The 16,499-nt window shown below is 43.7% G+C and overlaps 1 protein-coding gene across 1 annotated transcript in view; it reads left to right on the forward strand.

Annotated features, from left to right (window-relative positions):
* ell (elongation factor RNA polymerase II) overlaps nt 1-14,358 on the forward strand; it is a 33,999-nt gene extending 19,641 nt beyond the window's left edge. Inside the window, exons 3-12 of the mRNA XM_005727083.1 lie at nt 2,355-2,476; nt 3,755-3,918; nt 4,917-5,167; nt 5,255-5,379; nt 7,902-7,977; nt 9,749-10,331; nt 10,669-10,735; nt 11,473-11,644; nt 11,766-11,810; nt 11,894-14,358. Coding sequence (XP_005727140.1) covers nt 2,355-2,476; nt 3,755-3,918; nt 4,917-5,167; nt 5,255-5,379; nt 7,902-7,977; nt 9,749-10,331; nt 10,669-10,735; nt 11,473-11,644; nt 11,766-11,810; nt 11,894-11,998 — 1,710 coding nt within the window. The 3' untranslated portion in view covers nt 11,999-14,358. The remainder of the gene's footprint in view (nt 1-2,354; nt 2,477-3,754; nt 3,919-4,916; nt 5,168-5,254; nt 5,380-7,901; nt 7,978-9,748; nt 10,332-10,668; nt 10,736-11,472; nt 11,645-11,765; nt 11,811-11,893) is intronic.
* The last annotated feature ends 2,141 nt before the right edge of the window (nt 14,359-16,499 follow it).

Below are 16,499 nucleotides of genomic sequence, written 5' to 3' on the forward strand. Positions count from 1 at the left end.
AAGTAGAAATATATGTAAAAAAAACAAACGATTTTCAATTTTTTTTGTAGTTCATTGCACTTTTTTGCAATTAATGTAGTTACTATGGACTTAATGCATACATATTATTAAAATATGGGCTATAACAGTTGTATAGCAACTTGAAATGCTCCCACAAATGGCACTACAACATGTAAAAAAATAATATAAGCTCTGACGGACTTGGTTCTATAGTAGGTCTTAAAGGGTTAAATAAATATCGTCAAATAATTGAGATCTCAATTTCAGTGAAAATAATCGTGATTATCATTTTTGCCATAATCGAGCAGCCCTACGTCCACGTGGTGGTTTCGACAGTTTGTTAGCGTGGAGCCTGAGCCATTTGGTGTGGAGGAGCCTCTTCTCACTCTTTCATCCTCTCCAGCGTGAGTCACTGAGTCACTGAGTCACTCCCCTGTGCCCTGCCTCTCAGTCAGCTCTGGTGCCTCTTAATTAGATCTGGATTCACAGTCAACACATTGATCTGCTGCTCTTTCAACTAAACGTGACACACGTACAGTATGTTTAAACTGGATATGTAGGTGTCTTTCAACACCATGACATACTGTATCATTGTTGATCTTCTTCCCACGTGCATTTCGTGTTCTTAAACTGCCGTAACGGGTTTTATAATGTGCTGAAAGCCTGGAGATGCTTGCTAGCTTTGATGGCAATACATTTTTGAGCGTGAAACGCTCAATAGAAATGCCCTTACTGATCTTAGAGTAAGCTGCTTTTATCTGCATAGTCTGTATTTTTCCTGTTTGCTGTAGGCCAGAGTTTTATTGCAAGTACACTCTCTGTTGCAATGGCAACACTGCCGGTTGATCTGTAAAGACGAGCGATGGGGTCGGGGCTCATTACAAAATGGAGCAAGAACATTGAGTACATATAGGGCCAGATTTCCTAAACGGGACAAACGTGGATGTGAGCACAATCACCAGATGGTGCTGATAGGTGTGGCTGGTTTTATGGGTGTTTTTCTTACAGTTGTGCTGTTTTCTGAGCGCAGGCGGTGTACTTCACTCTTCATAAATCTTGTTGTGCACTTGAGTCATACTTTGTTCCATAAGAAAGGAACTTCTGAGTTTCCCTCCTCTTACACCTGATCTTGTCCCTACTCTCTCTTTGTAAATACAGGCAGTACAGTGTAGTAGGGTGGTCAGTGTTACTGCTGCTAATTAACTGGGCTAATGCAGATAACGAAGAAAAAGTGTGCTATAATTTCTAAATGATCATTTTCCCTTTTGTTAACAAAGCTGTTTTCAGAGTTATGGAACAGTTTTTAGAGGTAGGAAAATACAGGTGATTGTGTCACCTGCAGCCTCCACACTTTCTGTCTTTGGTAAAACGGTTTAGCCGCCTGCATGTGACTTCCAGCACTGATTAAGGAGCTTGTGAGTCACAGGCAGATCGAGGCTGGGTCACCAGCAGTAACCTGCTCACCAATCAAGAGGACCTCTGCTAGGTGTCCAAAACCACCAAAAATGTAACGTCAGCCTTTTGTCGCACTGGCACAGTGTGATGCACAGACCTTGGCGGTGACACCACTTGAATTTGGTCAGATGTGCTTAAAACACAAACCTCTGCCTCCGCTCGCACTCCTTTAATAAAGAAGTTTCTTTACGCGACGAATCAATTCGCTGTTGAATTCACAGCATAATAAAATCATTTTGAGGTGAATCAGAAGTGTGTCAGCCAAGGTTTGGGTGTCGCCCCGTGCTTTCTCCGCTCACTCTACACATTGCCCTTTTAAGATGATTACCAGCCTGTGTCTTTGCACTGCATTAAAATGTCAGCTGTATTCACACTGGGCACTATTGTAGTTATGCTCTATCTACTTTAAAGGAAAAACACAACATCTGAATCTCGGCTCTCTTCTAAAACTATTTCCTCTACTTAACCAAAGTATCCAGAGGGTTTTTTGTGGGGGCAGAGTAGTATGTGCGCACTGCAACTACATCCAAAGCCACAGACTGCAGAAATACCTACCATAGTTGTTCTGCTAACATATTTTAGTGGTGCGTTTGGACAACAATTAAAACACTCTGTAGTTGTGAATGAATGCCGTAGAAACACAAGGTGGTAGATTTACATGCATTTTGCGTGGTTTTTAAATGAGCAGAAAATCCCTGGAGCTTTATAAGCTTTTTTCTTCTTCTTAAATATTATGTACCACAGTGACATCCTGTTTACAGCAATGCAAACAACATACAGGAAAAGTGTCTGGAAAGAATGTTAAACGTGTTTGTAATATGCATCAGACCTTTGTGAAATCCATTTTTTACTTTCATGCTGAGTTAATGTATCGTGTGTTTTGTTTTTGTCTTCAACAGAAAATTTCAATACCACGCTCAGAAAATTCAAGCGAACTCCAAACTTTTACTTTCTACCTGTCGAATGTGGGCAGAGATAACCCGCAGGGCAGCTTCGACTGCATCCAGCAGTACATCACCAGGTGAAGAGCGCAAACACAAGCAGTGCTTTCTTATTAATTTCTCTTATGTAAATACACAAAGGTGCCTACGGTCGCGTATTACCCAAGGAGTCAGTCCTCCAACAGCAGATGAATCCGCATGTTTGATTTGATGCCCTTCCTGACACAGCCCTCCCATATATCCGGGCTTGGGACTGGCACTAGGAACACTCCATAAAAACACAAGATGTAATGTCATGTTCTGTCAACATATTTAAACCATGTGTAAATAGTCAGCAGTCTTTGGACTTTAATTATCTAATGAGTATTTTCAGGCAGACTGTTGCTTGGAAATACTGTTGAACTCGGGACCTGAGGCCAATCATCAGGTCTCTCAATTCACCACCTTACAGGCAGCATAGATGAAGACAATGGGGGCTTCGGCTCCGGGACGCTGTGACGTTTATGAACTTTGGTAAATGGTTCAATCGTTCTTCATCTTTTTCCAGTTAAATATGAAAAGGTGCCGCGAGCTGAGTGACAACAAAATATACAAAATATTCTTGCAAAATAATGTTGAGGTAAGAACTTAAGCTATCTGGTGTTCCAGTACAGTTAAACTTCAATCATGGGTGGTCGGGCCCATCCCAGCAAGTAGAGGTGGGAAAGACTCGACACATAATGTCCGCAAACTGTGACTGAATCAAATTAATGCCGGCAGATGTGTGCGTCAAAGAGGAAGGAAATGGAGGAACAGAATGAGGAACTACAAGGTTCTTGTACTTGTCAAGTTTCTGACCCCATTGTTCTCAAAGTATTTTTAAAAAGTGGGTCAGCTGGAGTTAATTCGAATCTCCGACTTGATCCTCGTCAACCTCCAGTTGCAGTCTAAAACCCAAATGACAGAGCTCAGCTTCCACCAACTGTGCTAGCACCATCTCATTTTCTGCCAAATCCTAATCAAAGGGAGCCGGAAAGTCTGTGAAAGAATAGGATTTGATGCCGCAGTGAGTCGTACTGTGGGAACCCACAGTTGGCTGGAAATTGAAAAAATAATAGTTGTGCCCTCCGGGGGGTTTAATGGCTCTCATGTGGGCAGGAATGCACGGTGAAGGGGTGGAGTAGTGAAAATAGTCTTTAATACTTAATGTTATAAATACACTGTTGCAATACTTTAAAGTAGGACTCGTTTAAATGTATCACAAGTGTCTTATTCCCCATCTCCAATAAAAGGGATTCTAATGGGATTTTTTCCAGTTCAAACTTCTGTCCATTCATTCTCCGTCTTCCTCTCTCACCACCTCCTTTTTGTTTTGGCAGTGAAGGGAGCATTCAGCTGGATTGTTTGGGTGGGATCCAGGACAAGATTACAGTATGTGCCACAGACGACTCCTACCAGAAGGCCAAGGAAAGCATGGCCCAGGTTGAGGAGGAGACTCGCAGCAGGAGTGCCATCGTCATCAAGCCTGGGGGACGATACGTAGGTGAGAAAACGCGATACTATGACACATGAATACCAACTGTTGGTCTGTCATTTTCAGAGTCTCCTACTCACACAGACTAGTAAGACTACCAGTGTTGAGCTTTTGGTTCGTGTGAAGCGATATTTCCCTGCAAACACCCACACTTGGCCCGTGCTCTGCTGGTGAATGGGTTCTCACTGTACCAGTGTTTGAGCTTCCTCGCTGTGGTTATCTGAATGAAGCGTTAACAGAAAGTGACCTGTGTCTGAACGGCAGTGTACTTTCACGGTAACAGCATGCGTGCTTGCTGTAAAGGCTCATACGCACTGATCCATTTCTCCTTGAATGTAATTTAAAAACACACAGAGGAGGAAATGCCCCCAGGCACATCCACACATAACACGTCCACTTCCTGAATCTCTGTTTTGGTATCAGAGCCGCACCGCAGTGCCCTGAGTGTCAGTCGAAGCAGAAAGCCGCAGCGGCTCTGCCTCGCTGCCTACAAAAAAAAGAAATCTAGTGTGAGCCTGTTCACCATGAGGCTCTGAGTCAAGCACGCTCGGTCCGCGTGCTAGGAAGCAAACGGGCTGTTGGTCTCACCAGGTGATCCGAAAGCAAGGTGTCACTGGGAGATGGCGATCACCGCTGTTTGCTGGAAGTTTAGTGTTGCCACACAGGCTTGAACTTAAGATCATTTCACAATGCGTCACCTATGAGTCATCTGCAAGCTCTCCCAGCCTTTAACAGCCACTGTGTCCAAAGATGCTGTGATGAAATTGCAGTTTTTGTTCTTAAGAAAATAAAATACACTGGCTGCCAACCAAAAAGCAACCTGATGACTCATTTTTCTAACACTGTGTTTATTTGTGATAAATAAACACCCCTTATAATTAAAATCATCATAAGACGAGCGTCTCGTCGTAACTCGTAAATAAACTGCAGACGATTTTCCTAAGACTGCTCTTTGAAAGATCCGTTAAAATGTGTAACATCAGTCTGTGCGTTTTAACTCTTCTCAGGTAAGAAGGTTCAGATCCGGAAACCGGCACCTGGACTCTCAGATGTCGCCCCCTTACGGAGGACGTCTCGACCCGTCATCATCTCGAGCAGTACGCTGAAGAAGAGCGCAACTCAGCACAGGCCGCTCCGAGAGCGCCTCGTCCACCTGCTGGCTCTCAAGCCTTACAAGAAGCCCGAGCTGATCCTGAGGTTGCAGAAGGATGGTCTCTCGCCATTAGACAAAGACTCCCTGGATAGCCACCTGCAACAGGTCCCACACACACTCTTGGCCATCATGTAGATTTCCTGATACTTTGATAGTAGCTGGGCTCACCTGAGATTTCTGCTCCTTTCATAGGTTGCAAACCTGAATGGGAGAGAAAACACTTTCACATTAAAGGACTTTTTGTATAAGGAAATTCAGAAGGACTGGCCAGGCTACACAGAAGGAGACCAGCAGCTTCTCAAGAGAATTCTGTTCAGGTATGTCAGCAGTTACAATGAATATGTGTACGTGTGTTCAGTGGGATAGCATGCCAGCAGTTAGAAGGCTCTGATACTGTAGCAGTGTTCATTTGTACAGCAGCATTTCTGGTAGATCGGTAGATTTAACTTTCATCTCACGTGTTGTGGCTTAAAAATCTTGAAAAGCACCTTGTTTGTATTTCTGGCGAGAGTTAAGCGCCAGCGTGATGGTTATGAGTTTAAAGTCTTACGGCGCATAGAAGTAATGTTTAATATCTATGCATGCTTATTTTTCTTTAATATTTTCCTCGTGTCGTTTATGAGACGTGATCGTTGCATGTATAAGGATATTTTTGGATTGAAATAATTTTCTTTAAGGATTTTTTATTTTTTATTTTTTTGGGAGGTATCAATGTGCTCGACTTTCTCTGTGCCCCAGGAAGATTTCTGCATTCCACTGAATTTCCTCTTAGAGTTGTATTTGTTAACAGCGTGAGCTGCTGGCCTCCGTCCCGGTGGAAAAATCTGGTTTCTCATGGTCTGAAACGCCGAGGAAAAGCAAGCCAGCGAGGGAGCGAGCGTCCGACCGGCTATATATAGACCAGCAACATTCAGTCCTCAGTTTGTGTTTATGTAGTGGACTCCAGAATAGCTCCAATTATCCACAGTAACCTTAACTGTGCCCACACCTGAAGGCAGCCAAGATATTAACACTGAGTGTTCATAATGCAACACACAGTCTCATGCACTGCAGCAGTTCTCCGTTTTTTGTCGGAAAGTCTAGTCAGTATTTCATGTGTGTGCTCTTGTATTTTCTTTTTAACATCCGTACATGCTTGCTGCCAATTTGTGTGTCTTTACTGTACTTTGAGCTCTTTTTGGGGGAGTTTATCAGCTGACTAGCAAACAGCCTCCCACCTAAATACCACCTCCCCCTCCGTGGCTCCTCCAGTGTTTGGAGCTAATGCAGTCAGTCACGCAGGAGTCGCACAGCAACATGAGTGGGGCGCACATGATGCAAGTGTTCCAGCCCATGCTGATCTGTGTGTGAAGTGGCACCTGTCCAAGGTTCAGCCCGCTGTCTCACTGCTCTCACTCCTGCCTGCCTTTGAGTGTCAGCTGCACACTCACTCTCTCTCACTCACACGCACACACGCCTTGATTTTTACAAGGGTGCGGCACTGACGAGACTTGGTGTACCTAACTGCCCCCTACTGATAAAGTCCTCAGCTGTGGCAAGAGCATCTCTGCATGCGTCTTTATTTTTATGGCCACATGTGGTGTTTGTCCAGTGAATTCTGTTTTTACTGCTAGTGTTTAAGCAAGCGTTGGAACTCTGCTCAGGTCAGCGGACTGAGGTTCCGCTTCAAAAAAGCAACTTTAATGACTGATTCATATATCTGTGGGGAATACCTTGTAGAGCCTGTGATGTATCCTACCTAAGTGGTCAACATTGTTGTCGTGTCCTGCTGTTACACGTGCGGTGCCAGTCGATAGGAACAAATCCTGTGACTTTTTTCCCCTCTGTATATTGACAGTGATGATTACTGAGGCATTGATTGTTGCCCTGTCACTGATATCGTACTTCAACGTTAAACGTAGCTGGAAATGCACAGGGAGAATCGACGGGCCAATCGCAGTAGCCGTGGGATGCTTCAATCTAACGTGTAGTTATGCTTCTCAGAAAGTGTACGTTGTTGCACGTAGCATGCACCGTTTATCCTTGTTCATACCTGGCCGTGCAATGATTCGTGGGTAATGGAGGCAGTTACGATCGGCGCGTAAATATTGCTCGTTTGCCTTTAAATCGACGTTCTGTTATTGTCGGAGCATGCAAAAGTAACCTCTTTATAAATGTAACCCGGCACAACAAGCGTCCATCCCCAAGTGAGCAGCGGCACCACTTTCTTTGTCACTTCAGAGTGTCGTGGCACTCTCTCGCTCATCGTGCACGAGCTGCTGCCAAAACCGTTCAGCCGTTAAATAAACACACTGCAGTGACGGAGAGATTAAAAAGCATTAAATGTTAAAAATGTGCACAGATTTTATTATTGAAACTTTGCCTTCTCTGTACATAATTAAATGCTGCTCTCAAGTACCTCCTCCTTCACTCAGTTGTCATAGCTACCCTGTGAGCTTCTCAGTGTGACTGTCTCAGGTCTTTGAAGTCCTCGTACATACAATTTGCTTGTCACAGAATACATTTCAGCTAGATTTCTTTTTCTGTTTTTTTTGCCGTGTATGCTTAGAAAAGGGGATTTTAAGCTGTAAGGGTTTAAGTCATTTCAAAGACACTTTATGAGCCCATGATTGCTTCAGACCTGAGAAGCGTGTTAGTGGTGTGGAAGTGTCTGGTCAAACGCTGAGGTTGAAAGAGATCACTTTCCTGCACTTTAAGCCCCTCATTGCTGCCAGTGCATATGTTGCTTTAACTCACCAGGATAGTTGGATAGATAAGAGTTTTAATGCACTGCAGGTATGCATAAACTGCATTAAATTTTCTTGGCTCTGTCTCTGTCTGTGTGCATGAACTCTCTTAGGAAACAAGCCCAGAACAGCTCTGCACCTCCACCAGAGAGCCCACCGAAAGAGCTGGCCAGCTGCTCTCCATCTCAAGTGAGCCTCCTCTTCCTTTAACCCGTCTCTCACTTCCACACATTTTCCTAAAGCCTCATCTGCTGTTTCCCTCTGCCTCCTCCTCCTCGTTACTGACTGAACATTTAATAACAAGTCTCTTCCTGTGATCAGACCACGATAAAGGGCTGGTTAAGACGGAGGAAGCTACATGTAAGAATAGAAAACCCCTGTTTGAGATACAGACCAGGCAGAAAAAAAATTCAGTGTAAATACAAAGCATGCTTAAGCATTTTGTATGTTTCCAGCAACCTTGTAGAAAGGCAGGAGGAATAGGGGTAAGATTATTTCCACCTAATGTGTGTACTGGAGCGTTTCTTTCCATTTCCACCAGTTTACCAAACACTGCAGCCTGACCCCCGGACTGTTGTTGTAGTAGTCTGGTGGTGTCTGGTATTTCCCAAGGAGGGTTTTTCTAAATCATCTGGCTGTCTGCAAAAGTATAAATGTTTCCTCTTAGTATCCTCCTCTGTGAATTTCCAAAGTGCCTTTAGGAGTAAATGTTTTCTTAAGTGGTTGCTGCTGGTCAGAATTACGCATTAAGGGATATTAGAAGCTCCCCTAGAATCTTTAAATAAATATACACGTTTCCATGAATACTTAACTTTTGTTATTATACAAAATATCTTCTTGGGTATACTATATCTGCGTGAAATTGTGTTTTCCTGCCTTACTGCCTAAACAATTTTTTGATATTTTCATACTGCCTGTCCTGTTAGGTCTGTACAGACGTCTAAATTTACCATTATTTACACTTCCATTAAGCAGAGGGAGGAGAAGCGGCTCTGCTTTATTAATAGCTCCTTCCACTCAGCTGTTCTTGCCTCAGACACCTACTGTTTGCCCCTTCCTTTCCGCTCACTCCCTCTGTAAACACACGCACATACACACGTTTCCATATCTTAGTGAGGACATCTCGTTGACATAATGCTTTCCCTAGCCGCTTACCCTAATACCCTAACCCTGCCCATAACCGAATTGTAACCCTGACACTAAAGCCACATTTTGAGTCTGAAAATTGCCTTCAGACTCGTTGGGACGAGCATTTTGTCCCTATAACGGGTTGTTAGTCCCCCACAAGCATAGTCAACTTACAATTTTTGGTCCCCACAAAGATATGAATACACACACACACAGGCCTCCGGGCTCCATTTTTAGCTGCATTGGTAAAAAGACAGAATCACAGCAGGTAATGCAGCATAAACCTGAGCTGGGTCTGGTCTGAATCAGGGAGTGCTACAGAACAATGGGAAGGCATATCCACACTGATGAACATGAAACTTAAAGTCTAGCCTCCTCCATCATGGCTAATCATAAAGAAGTCTTTTCATTCCGGCTGTCATCTCAGGAGACTTTTGATCTCAGGTGTCAAAGGTGCTTTGTGTGGAGAAGATTAGAAGAGCTTGGGAGGTTCAAGCTGAGCTCTTCACTGGCTCTTTGCCTTTGTTTCACACCACCAAGTCAGGAGAGCAAACAAAGTCATCGAGTCTGCCACTCCCAAAGTCTTCAGAGTGGACTGGGTCAAACAGGGCTGTCTGTAATCTAATCTCTGCTGTTGTGAAAAGGAAGCACAGTCCTCATTGTGTCTTTGCTGCTAAGAGTGCTCTTCCTCGAATACTCTGTAGTCTTGTCGTTTTCATTATGTTGCTTTCTGCTCTCATTAGTCTCTCCCCTGTCTGATTTCACCTGGAACACCATTTCATATCAAACGCTGTTTTAAGGTATGAAACTAAAACTGTTTTGTTTTCGCCAGAAACGGCCCGCTGCCGACTTCATCGACCCACTCGCCAACAAAAAGCCAAGGATATCGCACCTCGCTAGCAAGGCTGCAACACCCCCGGTTAATGGCAAGATCAGCTCTTCCAATGGCAGAGGCGATGCAGGCAGCGCGCAGTCGGTAGTGGTGGGTTCAGCGCCAGATGGCGGCACGCCGTCCGGCTCCCAGCAACTGCCCATGCTCGACATCCCCCGTCCTTTTGAAGCATTGTCGGACGTCAGCAATGACTCCAGCAACAATGGACGCGACTGTGACTCTCAGGAATCGGCGGTGCCCGAGAGGTTCAGTCAGCCGCCTTCGCTCCCTCAAACATCTTCCCCCAGACACACGATCCTGGAGGCCCCGCGGGACAAGAGCTCTTCCTCCTTAAACACCAAGTCTAAAAAGAAGTCCAAAAAGCATAAAGACAAAGAGAAGAGCAAAGATAAGGAGAAGGTGAGGGAGAAGGAGCAGGAAAACGAGAGGAAAAGTCGTGACGAGTGTGTGCCGGAGCCTAATAGAGCCTGTGAGACGAGCCTAGGAAACCTCAAAAGCAACAGTATTCCACACAGAAGCACAGGTGAGAGCAACACACACACACACACACACACACACACAGTATTTTACTGCGTTAGATGTGGATTTCTGAATAAAAGTGATACTTGATATTTGGATGCTCTCCAGTTAGTCATCACTGTGAGTAGGTGATGCATCATGTGACGAGTCTTATTCTTATCGAACAAACTGAGACCCCTGCTGTTCGAGTTTGTGCCTCAAATGCACGCCTGTTAATTTCACTGGCAGAAAAGATGATAGTTAAATACAAATAACAGTCATACTGACGTTTCTCTGCTTTTGCATTAGAGACCTGCACAGATGACACATTGAGATTATTCAAATGTGTGTTCTCGTTTCAGATCTTAATGGGATGTGTAACAGTACCAGTATTCCTTCATCTTCACCTGAAGTGGCAGACTATTTATTGTGAGTATTCAAGTTTTGACAAATTTCTTCTTGTTAAACTCATCAGAATAAATGAGACAGCCTCCACCGTGAGTCACACATGAGGAGATGGTTCACCGTCCCATTGGTGGTGAGACGTGACGTAAAGGAGACTGGTGCGTGCTGGTGTTCAGAAAGCGCTCATTACTTTTTCGTCCTTTTGCCACCAAGCTCCATAGCTGTGGCTGAGACACAAAAATTATACTCCTCCTCCTCACAGCCACAACTCAAACATGAACGCAGACGTGATGACACATATTTTGGGTTACGGTTTAAGTTGCACTTTTCCCGCAGCGTCAGACTTAAAAGCCGATATTGATTCTTCTCACTCCTCACAACTTATTTTTGTTGGTTATATTTCTGGGTTCTGGTAAAGTTTGTGTGTCCTTCTGTCTGTAAACACAGTTTTGAAAGAATTCTTATAAAACGTTGGGGTCATGTTAACAATGCACTCAAATTTGGCTCGCATCCACTGAGGTCTTCGAGGTCAACTCGATGATTTATTTGTGGAAAACTGACAAAAGCCTTGTAACTGAGAAACTCTGACTCTTACAACTGTGCTGTGTGTTGTGTCATCTGTTTTTTACTGCAGACAATGTAAAAGTACATTTTAAAAAAACAAAGAAAATCCAAAGTAAATGCTGCCCAGACAGGGAGTGTCCTTGGTAGTTTGGGCTCTTCTTGTTCAGTAATATTTTTTTCTGTATTCTTCTCCTTAGGAAATATACAGTGATCAGCTCTCCGGAGCAGCGTCAAAGGTATAAAAATGATTTCAACGCCGAGTACAGCGAGTACCGGGGACTATATGCTCGAATAGAGGGCATCACCCGGCAGTTCACGGTGCTTGATAATGAGCTGAAACAGCTCCAACACGGCACAGACAAGTACAAGGTAAATACCCCGAGAGAGACGCAAAAGATTCCACGGCACCACGAGTAACCGTATAATAAACACAACGCTTTTACCTTTAATGTGAAGACAAATGACTTAAACTCTTTCCTTCTTTGAACAGACGGTTCACAATCAAATACTTCAAGAGTATCGTAAAATAAAAAAGGTAGGTTGTAGCTCTGACTGACGCTGATGATGAAGTGTGTGAGCGGTTTATCAGATTCTGACGCTGTGCTTTTTCCATCGCAGACTAATCCAAACTACAGCCAAGAGAAGAACCGCTGTGAATATCTACACAACAAACTGGCGCACATTAAGAAACTCATTGCGGAGTACGATCAACAGCAACTTTAAAAGTGGTTATTAGACTGTGTTCCCTGTTATCTCTGGAAGCCGAGCAGATGGTGGAAAGCTCCAGATTCTGCTTGTGTGGGGAGAAAAGAAGAAGAAAAAAATTGCCATGAAGGGAGTATTCCTCTCATCGGGGCCAAAGGCTCTAGTGGGAACCAAGCGGGACACGCTCTGTTTTTCTTTTGTTTTTTCTTTTGTGGAGATGAGGCGAAGCCTGGTGTGCATCCAGAAAATGTGGCTCTGTGCAGGTCTGTTTTTCTACACACCCTGCTTATAGTTCAGAGATGTGAAAGTGTCAAACATGGAAACTTTGCCACGTTCTTGGGAGATTTCCAAATTCTTTTTCCTGCTTTGGGAACAGGAGGGACACGGAGATGAAAGCTGCAGATTGAATGCCAAATGCAATGAATTTGTTTTTGAGTTGAGGAAAAAATTAAACGAATGATGAAAAAGTTTTCCCCACTTAGTGAAAAATGAATGGTTGAGATGTCGAACCTATTTCTTTGTATTTATTTTGGATATTAAAATGGGGGAGGAGTCTGTTTTACACTCCTCTGTATCAGTACTTTAAAGTTTCTGTTCTCACATTTTGAATGTCTGCCTGTATTTTATCCAGAAGCTGCCTTGCCCGTCTGTCAGTCTTTTGGGATAACTTTATTCTCTTTATTTATCTCTTTTAAAGAGATGCAGATATTACTGTTCATTTGAAACCGGTGCGCACGGTCACGTGCGTTCAGCTTTTCGTTTCTAAAATCATATGCACGCGTATTAAAGGAGGGGGGGCTCGGGTTTGCGGTCCTTCAGGACGAACTCCCGAGCTCTGTTCCTGCGGTGGTCCTAAGTTGTGGTTCAGTTATTGCGTCAGTGAGAAACTATTCTCTGCTGTTAATGAATCGTCTTTCCCGTTTATTACGACTTTTGTAGCAACAGAATGTGTCCGAGTTTTCTGAGGAGCTCGGTGTCAGTGTTACCCTTCTTCGCACTACGGAAGATCCTTGAATTGTAAGCTGAAGCAGATGGGATGCAGACCTACAGCCTTTTTCTTTTCATCTCCGGGAAGTTTTGGAAGTTTCGGCTTGTGCACCATTATCACTTTCAGTTGTGTTCAGACCACGTTTACTTTTGTTTTTGTCTGCTAATCTTCCCGCATGCTAGTCCATCTGAGACGACTGTTAAGATGAAGCCATTTTTGTTCATCTTCCGAGTGAAGCCCGGTGGACCTCCTGCTCAGAGGAGGACCACTTTTTGCCTTTTTCCAAGTGTGATGTCAAGTATTTACAGGGAGCGACCCAAAAAATCAGTTTCCTGGGTCAGCATCGAGTCGAGATGCCCGAGAAACGTCGAGCGCCGTCAGCAAGTGCGTTTCTTATATCGATCTTTTTACGTGAATATGGAGAATCTGCACTTTTTCTTCTGATCTTGCTGTTACCTTGGGGTTTTGTCCAATCGACACACTTCTTTGTCCATCCGAGTGCATGCTTTATGAATGAGTTACAATGAACAGTCTTTGTATCTTTACTTGAAGAAAAAAACTGCCCAAGGATATTAAAATCCACGCTGAGGCCTAGTCCGACTGTATTATCATGTAATCGAGTAGACGTGACTCTGACCAGCATGTATACCAAAGTGCTTACTGAGTGGGATGACACAAAACGCTCTACCAAATGTTGGCAAAGGAACTTGTCACAGAATTCCCCGCTTCCAGTTCTCATTAATTTTGTCTGATTTACCATCCAGTAGGAAGTTCTTCAGTGTTTCCCTGTGAGGGGTCAGAGCTTCGCACTGGACTTGTCAGGTTTCAGATTTTCATCTTGCTCCTAATGCAAACACTACATGAAGTTCAGAACTTAGAAATGCTGCCGGGTTCAGACCGAGGCTGGATCTGGGACTCGGAAGTCTGTGAGGAGGAATGTTTTGTTACTGGTATCAACACTCTGCAACACCGAGCGTTACACCTTTTAACAAAGACTTTCAGTCACTCTTACTGTACCTTGTTTTCTACAAAGATTCAGACATGATTACTGTATTTCCCTCTCTGGTCAAAATCCATCGTGAATGAGTTTATCAGTGAAAGATATTTTGATCCAATGGAGAGCAAACTGGTAATAATATGCCAGCACAGGATTACCATGTACGAGTTGATTGTGCCAAAATGATCTGTTTGTATAGGTTTTGTTTTGTTTTGTTTTTTCTTCCCCTTTTCCTTTTCCCTTCAGTATATACATGCTGCTGTATAAGCAAAGAGGGCTTTGGAGGACTGTCATGAAATGTTGGCGCTAAAACCCAAAGCACGCTTTTTGAAAACCATAAGGGACTGGGACTGAGATGATCTTTGTTTCAATAATAAAATTCTTTCAAATCTTTATTTGTGAAATTCTGAATCCGTTGTTGTTGCCCTTTATTGTAATGGTGCTACATTTCCTGCTGTTTTCACATGGGGTCAGGAATATTTAATCATACAGATGATGAAGTAATTTTTTTTTTTTGTTGTTGTTTTTAAAGCTTTCAAACATGTTTGTGGAAGTTCAAATTACTGAAGCACTTTCTCTAATTAAGGAAATCATTAATTATTTATTTATTTATTTATTTATTTTGGTAACAATTACCGAATCGACTGGTTTGTAATACAGCAGCTATCCTTTGGATGGCAGCAGCCTCACACTGTTGGGTTCCCCAGCCTCCACACAGTCCTGGCATGCCTCGCCTTTGTCCATGAAGGCAGCAGATTAACTAGAAATATTTAGATCCATGCGGTGTCCCAGATTTCTGTTTCTCTTCGTCGGTAAACCCTTACGTGTGCTCGGCGACACCCTCGGGGATCCATTTGGTTGCAAGGGGAAGTAGTTAAAAGCTTCCACTTTGTAGTCTACGTGTGTCTTGTGTCTAATTGGCATCCTCTTATAATTTGTGAATGTGTGTTTGCTGACACTTAAACGTGGATCCCAAAAAGGCCTTGGCATGGCAGCGTGAGCAGAGGATGCTCCAGCCAGGCAGCGCAGGACGAGGCTCGCTGTAATCTGACACACTGTGAAAGATCCCAGAAATCTACATAGCGACTGCGTTCCAGTTGGCTGGGCTGAGCTGTGCCTGAGCCTCGCTGCGCATGGCTCTCATCCCGAAGCTGGCCTCAGAGCTGCTGAGGGAGCTGGAGGGGAGGGGGGCTGGTCAGAGAGTTCACTGTGGCAAGCTGCCATCTCCCCCTCTCCTCAACATACAGCAGCATATACACAAACATGTTTACACACAGAGGTCTCCCCTCCCCTCTCTCTGTGTGCTGAAAACTGCAGAGGGATCTGCTTCTATTCAGATTCTGTGCTAACAGAGCGAGCTAGTGCTTTCATGTGAAAATGTAGGCCGTAGTTGAAATAAAGGGCTGACTCTTATTGAAGGTAATTGGCATTAAACTCGAGGGCATGGCATAATCGATGAATTTAAAAGGCTTTATTACGCAGTGGTGGATGTTAATATTAGAGGGAGCCAGAATTTCAAAGACAGATAATTCATGTGAGCCAGCAGTTCCACCGTCACACTGCTCTGACCAGCTTTTTCTGCCCTCTGTGTGATGTCATTGAGTCATCTTTTATCCTGCCTTCCTTTTCTCACCCCAACTGGTCGCAGCAGATGGCCGCCCCTCCCTGAGCCTGGTTCTGCCGGAGGCTTCTTCCTGTTAAAAGGGAGTTTTTCCTTCCCACTGTCGCCAAAGGGCTTGCTAATAGGGGTTCATATGATTGTTGGGTTTTTCTCTGTATGTATCATTGTAGGGTCTACCTTACAATATAAAGCGCCTTGAGGTGACTGTTGTTGTGATTTGGTGCTGTATAAATAAAATTATATTGAATTTAATAGAACCAGGTGAGCAGAGGAAGCCCCACCCACTCGGTGTTTATTTCTTTTGTTTAAAAAGTGCAGCCAAACAGAAGAAGGGTGGTTGACCTTAAAAACGGATCAGCTAGAACAGTTTATTTCTGACAGTGGGTGGACTCGGAGCCCTCAAATGGTAACCGCTGGTTACTCTGGGTGGATTGAGGGGCTGCTAAGATAAATAAGGAGCATACAGAGTCCAGGAATGAAAATATGAGGTTTAAAAATGAGCATACTTGGTTTCCTTTAAGTATACGGACACTTATAATAGCTACAGATAAAGCTCATGCTAATGAGGATTCTAAAAACAAACCAGCTGCTTTACCATTAGCTGAATGTTTGTTTAGGAAAGTCTTCACACCTAAGTTGGCTGAAACATTGCTGATTTTAGCAGCTGATGTGTGTGATGACAGTTGCATTTTTAAAATGCATCAGTGGTTCCTCAAAGTTGGCACTATAAGTCTGCTCTGACATAGGTGTGAAAAGTCTCATCTCTCAGATACATGAGAGGGTTAGTGCAAATGGTCTCAGACAAAACAGGCGAACGTGAAGCAGCGATAAACATCTGCTAAGCCTTCAAGCTTTGACCAGCTGCATTCGTCTCACTGAAATTTCTATTGTTTTTTTTTTTTGTTTTTTGTTT

Source organism: Pundamilia nyererei, unplaced genomic scaffold (genome assembly GCF_000239375.1).
Source record: "Pundamilia nyererei isolate P.nyererei 1_Seehausen unplaced genomic scaffold, PunNye1.0 scaffold00023, whole genome shotgun sequence".
Lineage (NCBI taxonomy): Eukaryota > Metazoa > Chordata > Actinopteri > Cichliformes > Cichlidae > Pundamilia > Pundamilia nyererei.